We start from the raw sequence: 8,001 nt of genomic DNA, 5'->3' as shown, positions 1-8,001 counted from the left end.
AGGCAGAGAAGCACAGAAACCATATGTTTGCACTCATAGGTCTAGCAGGAAAACAAGAGAGACCTAATGGAGAACCAGGGGGAGCGGAGGAGGGACAGAGAGTTGGGGAGAGAGAGGGATGCAAAACTTGAGAGACTATTGAATGCTGAGAATGAACTGAGGGTTGAGGGGGAAGGGGGAGGGGGGAAAAGAGGTGGTGGTGATGGTGGAGGGCACTTAAGGGGAAGAGCACTGGGTGTTGTGTGGAAAACAATTTGACAATAAAATATTATGGAAAAAAATAATTATTTTGTTGAATTATATCTAAAACACTATCATTTCAAAACATAATAAATGAGAATTCAATGATTAAATATATTATATTCTTTTTTTGTATGCTAGGTCTTCTACATTGAGTGCTTACATTTTTAGCATATTTTAGTTAAGACTGTCATATTTCAGGTGCTAATAGATAATCAGGACTATCACATTACATGTGTCTAATAGATACTATATGGATCAGTGTAGTATAAGACATATGGATTGAAAAAGCAAATAAATGTAAAGAAATTGGTTGAATTTTTATACACTAATAATAAGCAACACAAAAAGAAATAAACTGATCCCATTCACAACTGAACCAAGAACCATAAAATACCAAAGAATAAACCTAACCAAAGATGTAAAAGATCTGTATGCTGAAAACTATAGAAAGCTTATGAAGGAAATTGAAGAAGATACAAAGGAATGGAAAAACATTCCATGCTCATGGATTGGAAGAACAAATATTGTTAAAATGCCAACACTACCTAAAGCAATCTACACATTCAATGCAATCCCAATCAAAATTGCACCAGCATTCTTCTCAAAGCTAGAACAAACTATCCTAAAATTCGTATGGAACCACAAAAGACCCTGAATAGCTAAAAATATTGAAGAAAACCAAAGTGGGAGCCATCATAATCCTGACTTAGCCTCTACTACAAAGCTGTCATCATCAAGACAGTATGGTATTGGCACAAAAACAGACACTTAGACCAATGAAATAGAATAGAGAATCTAGAAATAAACCCACAAATGTATGGCCAACTAATCTTTGACAAAGCAGGAAAGAGCATCCAAAGGAAAAAAGACAGCCTCTTTAACAAATGGTGCTGGGAGAACTGGACAGCAACATGCAGAAGAATGAAACAAGACCACTTTTTTTACACCATACACAAAAATCAACTCAAAATGGATGAAAGACCTGAATGTGAGACAGGAAACTATCAAAACCCTAGAGGAGAAAGCAGGAAACAACCTCCTTGACCTCAACTGCAGCAATTTCCAACTTGACACATCCCCAAAGGCAAGGGAATCAAGAACCAAAATAAACTATTGGGACCTCATCAAAATAAACATTTTTAATTAAAAAAAATAACTTATCAAACTCAATGCCCAAAAAACAAATAATCCAGTTAAGAAATGATTAGAAGATATGAACAGACATGTTTCCAAAGAAGACATACAGTTGGTCAAAATACACATGAAAAGATGCTCAACATCACTCATCATCAGGGAAATACAAATCAAAACCACAATGAGATACCACCTCACACCTATCAGAATGGCTAAAATTAACATCACAGGAAACAATAGATGTTGGTTAAGAAATGGAGAAAGGGGAACCCTCCTACACGCTTGGTGGGAATGCAAACTGGTGTAGCCTCTCTAGAAGACGGTGTGGAGGTTCCTGAGAAAGTTAAAGAAAGAACTACCCTATGACTCAGCAATTGCATTTAAAGGACACAAAAATACTGATTTGAAGGGGCTCATGCACTCTGATTTTTATAGCAGCATTACCAGTAATAGCCAAATTATAGAAAGAGTCCAAATGTCCATCTACTGATAAATGGATAAAGAAGATGTGGTATAGATATATACATGTGGATAGATATGTAGCTATAGATATAGATAGATATAGATATAAATACAGATATAGATATAGGTATATACAATGGAATATTACTCAGCCATCAAAAAGAATAAAACCTTGGGGCACCTGGGTGGTTCAGTCAGCTAAGTGTATGACTCTTGATTTCAGCTCAGGTCATGATCTCATGACCATAAGATGAAACCCTACTTTGGACTATCAGCATGAAGCCTACTTGGGATTCTCTCTCTCCCTCTCTCTTTACCCCTTCCCACTCTCTTTCTCTCTCTCTCAAAATAAATAAATAAACATTTAAAAAAAGAAGAATGAAATCTTGCCATTTGCAATGACATGGAGTTAGGAAATAAGTCAGTCAGAGAAAGACAAATACCACATGATTTTGCTCATGTGTGGAATTTAAGAAAAAAAACAGAAAAACATCGAGGAAGGGAAAAAAGAGAAAGAGAAGGATGCAAACCATAAAAGACTCTTAACTATAGAGAACAAACTGAGGGTTGATGGACAAAGGTGAATGGGAGATGAATGATGGGTATTAAGGAGGGCATTTGTTGTGATGAGCCCTGAGTGTTACACATAAGAGATGAATCACTAAATTCTATGCCTAAAATCAATTTCAGCATACATATATTAATTAACTAGAATTTAAATAAAAATTGATAAAAAAGACATCATGTTCAAAAATAGACAAATGGGGGACAAATTAGGATAGGGTATTAGCAATGTCCAAAACTATAATTAAATGTTCTAAAACTTAATTGGTGGGGGGAGCACCTAGGTGGCTCGGTTGAGCGTCCGACTTCAGCTCAGGTCATGATCTCACAGTTCGTGGGTTCGAGCCCCACGTTGGGCTCCGTGCTGACCACTAGCTCAGAGCCTGGAGCCTGCTTCAGATTCTGTGTGTCTTTCTCTCTCTGTCCCTCCCCTGCTCACACTCTCTCTATCTCAAAAGTAAATAAAATGTTAAAAAAAAGTTTTAATAAAATAAAACTTAAAAATGTTAATAAATTCTGGAAGTCATCAAGAAAAAAGAAGAGCAAAAATGAGTAAAAAGTATAAGTAGATAATTCGGATAAAGGAAAACCAAAATGACCAAAAACTTTATTTAAAAAACACTAAGCAGGGAGTCAGGGCAGCTCAGTCAGTTAATCATCCAACTCTTGATTTCAGCTCAGGTCATGATCTCACAATTCAGGAGTTTGAGCAATGCATCGATAATAAATAAGATTTTATTATTCATATTAATAAATAAAAGCATTAGCACAAAGCTATATAGAGGACATGATAATAGTATACAATAATGTGAAGAGTGTGGGTTCCAAAGTTCCCAAAGGAAAATAAAGGAAGACTTCATGTTTCATAACAATTATTAAGTTAAAATCAAATTACATTTTGTAAGTTTTAACTGTAACAAAAATACTTTCACATGGGTATCCTTTCAGGAAAATGCATTTCATTTCTCAATAGGTAAAACTGTTGTCTCATTTCACTTTTATCATTATGATGTCAGGGTTAAAGTCATCATAAACAATTACCTAACTATTTAGCAACATGCTCAGGCAATACCAGTCCTTCACTGAACACGTGCCTGAAGTCCACAAGAATGTGTAGATAAATTTAGTGCATCCTTGGAGGGAGATAATAGCATGTATATACACGAATGCACAAGTGCATATGTAAGTCTTTGACATGCAGAGAAATAACCCACTTCAGGCATATAGACAATATAGTGTCTCTTAGGGCTAGGTTCCCAACGGCTCTTTTTCTCAGGCAGAAATAACCATCCTCTTCCTTAACTATATGCCTATCTGTTCTAGAAGGGCCTCCTGAGATTGCTATTCTTGATTTCCATCTCCCTCTCAAGGGAACAGGGATGGACAGGTTCCCCGAAGGCAGCATCCCTAAGGCCACTGAGGTTATAAGGGTCTCAACTTTATTGTCCAGAGTTCCAACATCAGTGGAGCCAGAACCCATGCTGTAGCATCCTCTGAAAGTGAGTCTGTGAAGGAAAACCCAGAGAGGGACAGGTGGGGCAAAGACACCAAGATTTGCCAGAAGGCAGGAGCCTTATTTCATCAGACCAGATATGTATCCCTGTCGTTTCTTTAGGCAAGGGTGCTTGAGTGGTCTAAACAGAGGTAGTAGAGACTGTGTCCTGTGTAACAAAAGGGTCCTTAATTGCTTTGACCACATCTGAGGGGTTCATGTGCCAGGAATATAGTTAAATTGATGCTTGTCTGTGGAAAATTAAATTCTTGGGATAGCTATAAAATGAATTAATGTTTTTAGTCTGAAGTCTGGAAATCTATCTAGAAGCCATACAAGAGAAAATCTGTGCATATGTACTTTATTCATCTGAGGGAGATATAAATTCACTCTGTGTCATGACAAAGATCAGAAAACAAAGATAGGTATGAGAGTGAAGAGAGGGAGAATAACTTAACTCAATATATTCTAAAAGCTGAAATGCTAATGATAGAAAAAGCTTCCAGGAGGGAAGGAGGTTACTTTTCTTTGTCTCTGGATCCAATCTAAAAATGAAGGATGGACTGGTGGGAATGTTTCACAAATTTATGCAAATACCATGAGGTCAAGCAACCCTTTTCATTCCCTCCAAATTGCCAGGTCTGTGTTTCCAGGGTGTCATAACATACTTACATCCTGGAGCCCAGGGAACGAACCCGAGTTAATTCCCTGCACTGGTCACCAGCTTCAACTGACTTCCTCAGCCTGTTCCTGATGGAAGCAAGCAGTCACTAGCTGTGGGGCCTCAGTCTTACTGTTGCCACAGAGAGTTTCTAATTGCAGAGTAAGAGTGAAAAAGGAAAAGAGAAATATATGTGTCTATCCAAGTACTTCAGCTCTAGAGTTGAGTAGATATTCATTGCTTTTTGAATAAATTATTGGTTGAATAGAGAAAAGAGAAAAACAGGATAAAAAGGAAGACTTTAAAATAAGATGGAAAATTATTCCTTTGCTGGAAATAACTCATTCCAAGATTGCGCAGAAAAATTAAAAAAAAAATTTTAAAAACCTGCTTCTTCTAGGTTTCCTTATGGATCCTCTTCTCCTGCAGCAGAGGCGCTTCCATGTGGTTGGATCCTCTAGAAATCAAGCAGGGGTCCTTCGTCCAGCTTAACTATGGTGAGATTTGAGGCCAAGCTGAGAATAATGGTGCTATAATGTTACTATAAAAGGTGTGAGCAGAGGAGAAGCTGGAATAAAAAATTTGGTCCGAGAGACAAATCTTGACAGGACATAGTGTCAGAATTTGACACTGAAATTTGCATGTGCTGTGATAAAATTAGCTGGTATAGCAGCAAGTCTACCTCATGCACAGTGTCTCACTGGCACAGAAGAGACAACTTTCAAACCACTCTGAAATTTACCAAGACATTGTTAATATATGCTGTCCTCAGCGACAGGAAAAGGAGGGGGAGCTAAGGTAAACTCTTCATGTGTCTTGAAATTACTTTTGCTTCCAGAGACAGACACACAGTTCCTGGCAAACACTACTAGGAAAGCACTCCCTTGATTTTGAAGCAGAACATCAAAAGGAATAAAAGGAGGAGTTGGGGAAGGGGAGGGTAATCTACTACCTTTCTCTGACCCAACAATTCCCAGGGCCATTGGTAAGAAGAGTTGAGATCTAACAAAAAGCAAAGTGATCAGAACAAGAAGTTTGGGAACAAGGACATACACAGATGAAAACAAATGTGTCATTTTAATAGCTACCCACACATTTTCTGATGATTAAAAACTAGTTTCAGTTCTCAGTTCATACTTCTATTAAAAACCCTTTCTTATCTACTCAGCCCTCATTCCAAAAATAACTCTCTACTACGGTAATCAACTTTCAAAAATTGTTAACCTAGGGGGATAGATTTTTTTTCTTTTTATAGATATTGAAGAACCAAACACAGTATCAGGGCATTATAGGGCTCAGAAATTCTGAGGGACTACTCACCAACGTTCCTTTGCTGATTAGATATAGTACAGTATAGGTGACGAAAATTTGAGTTTAAAATAAAATAAAATTTTGCATCTAAACTGAGTTTTACTGTAAGTGACCTTGGAATTTTCTCAACCTTTCTTCACCTCATCTCCCTCATTTTTAATCATCTAAGACATATGTCACATAGTTGTTTTAAAGTCAAGTAAGATAATGCCCCTAATATATTTTATCACAGTGCCTAGTAAGTATTGAAAATCTGTTCAATACACTGCATGCATTTTGTTGCTAGCTAAACAAATGCAAAACAGTGAAGTTTAAATACTGAGGAAGTAGAGTGAAATCCACACATGTGATGACATCTGAACAGAACACCCAATACCAGGTGAATAAGTCTAGGAACCCTACACAGCATAATTGTAAAAACTCCAGATATGCTGATTACAAATATGTTGCAGGCATCTCTCACTGCAATGGGCAACTCTTTTTCACAGCCTTCTTTGGACTCATTTTTAAAAGTCAGCAGAGGGGAGTCCTGGGACACTTTACTTTCATGTGAATGAAGTTAATCTTCAAATACACTCTCAAAATACTATGCATACTGCTCTGTCATTATTCTTATCCCTGTCTTTATATTTATCTATCCTTATCTTTTTTTTTATCAACCCCAGAAGACTGTCACTTACTTAAGAACAAAGATAATCTTTGTGTCTCTCGTATACAAAGGGTAAATAAAAGGCACATATAAAGAAAGGAGTGAAACACTGAACAGTACCTGCTCTGGAAACTGGGGACATTATCTGGGCAACTGGGTAAAGGGATTCAGAGAGGAATTACTGAAGACCAATCTCACCACCTTCACATTGCTGAAATCAGGGCACCTGTTTTATTACAATGTTCAAAATTAAAGATGCTGCTCATAGCTAACTGCAATTACTAATTCAATTTTACAAGATTATTTCACTAAGACATTAGAAATATTCTGGAAATGAGGAGAAACAAAATTTGCTAAAGAATGAAATTAATTTCTTTTTCTGTATGTAATGTGCAAATTAAGGCAAAATAACCTGCTGGAGACATAAGTTGCATAGAATGAAGCCAAAGTTTTTCTTCCATTTTAACCACAGTCAGAGTTTAATTTTGATCCTAACTTTTTAGATTATCAAAGAAAAGCTATAGAAACAGAATCCACAAGATGACAACTCACGGAAATGGCTCTACTAAAGTTTTAGACTTCCTCCTGAATTGTTTTGTCAGGTACCCCGGCTGGCAGCTCTGGCTGTCCCTGCCCCTCAGCCTCCTCTTCCTCCTGGCCATGGGAGCTAACACTATTCTCCTAATCACCATCCGGCTGGAGGTCTCTCTACACCAGCCCATGTACTACCTGCTCAGCATCCTCTCTCTGTTAGACATCGTGCTCTGCCTCACTGTCATTCCCAAGGTGCTGGCCATCTTTTGGTTTGATCTCAAGTCCATCAGTTTCTTTGCCTGCTTCCTCCAGATGTACATCATGAACTGCTTTCTTGCCATGGAGTCCTGCACATTCATGGTCATGGCCTATGACCGGTATGTGGCCATCTGCCACCCACTGAGGTACCCATCCGTCATCACTGACCAATTTGTAGTCAAGGCTGCTGTCTTTATTTTGGCCAGGAATGCACTTCTTACTGTATCCGTTCCCATCCTCTCTGCCCGGCTCCATTATTGTGGGAGAAATGTCATTGAGAACTGCATCTGTGCCAATATGTCTGTCTCCAGGCTCTCTTGTGATGATGTCACCATCAATCGCCTCCTCCAGTTTGCTGGAGGCTGGACACTGCTAGGATCTGACCTCATCCTCATCTTTGTCTCCTACACCCTCATACTGCGAGCTGTGCTGAGACTCAAGGCAGAGGGTGCTGTGGCGAAGGCCCTGAGCACATGTGGCTCCCACTTCATCCTTATCCTCTTCTTCAGCACCATCCTTCTGGTGTTTGTGCTCACTCATGTGGCGAAGAAGAAAGTCTCTCCTGATGTACCAGTCTTGCTCAATGTCCTCCACCATGTCATCCCTGCAGCCCTCAACCCCATAGTTTATGGAGTGCGAACCCAGGAGATCAAGCAAGGAATCCAAAGATTACTGAAGAAAGGGTGGCAATAA

General features: G+C 38.5%; 1 protein-coding gene across 1 annotated transcript; it reads left to right on the top strand.

The window, feature by feature from the left end:
* The first annotated feature begins 7,056 nt into the window (after window positions 1-7,056).
* LOC115272536 (olfactory receptor 56A3) lies at window positions 7,057-8,001 on the top strand. The gene has a single exon (XM_029915581.1). It carries the CDS (start codon window positions 7,057-7,059, stop codon window positions 7,999-8,001), a length of 945 nt encoding a protein of 314 aa, XP_029771441.1.

Source organism: Suricata suricatta, chromosome 11 (genome assembly GCF_006229205.1).
Source record: "Suricata suricatta isolate VVHF042 chromosome 11, meerkat_22Aug2017_6uvM2_HiC, whole genome shotgun sequence".
Classification (NCBI taxonomy): Eukaryota; Metazoa; Chordata; class Mammalia; order Carnivora; family Herpestidae; genus Suricata; species Suricata suricatta.
Note: the sequence above shows the minus strand (reverse complement) of the source record. Positions and strands in the feature narration are given on the sequence as shown.

What these genes read in the sequence shown, in the direction of transcription:
- LOC115272536 (XM_029915581.1), top strand. Translation starts at nt 7,057, where the DNA reads ATGACAACTCACGGAAATGGCTCTACTAAAGTTTTAGACTTCCTCCTG.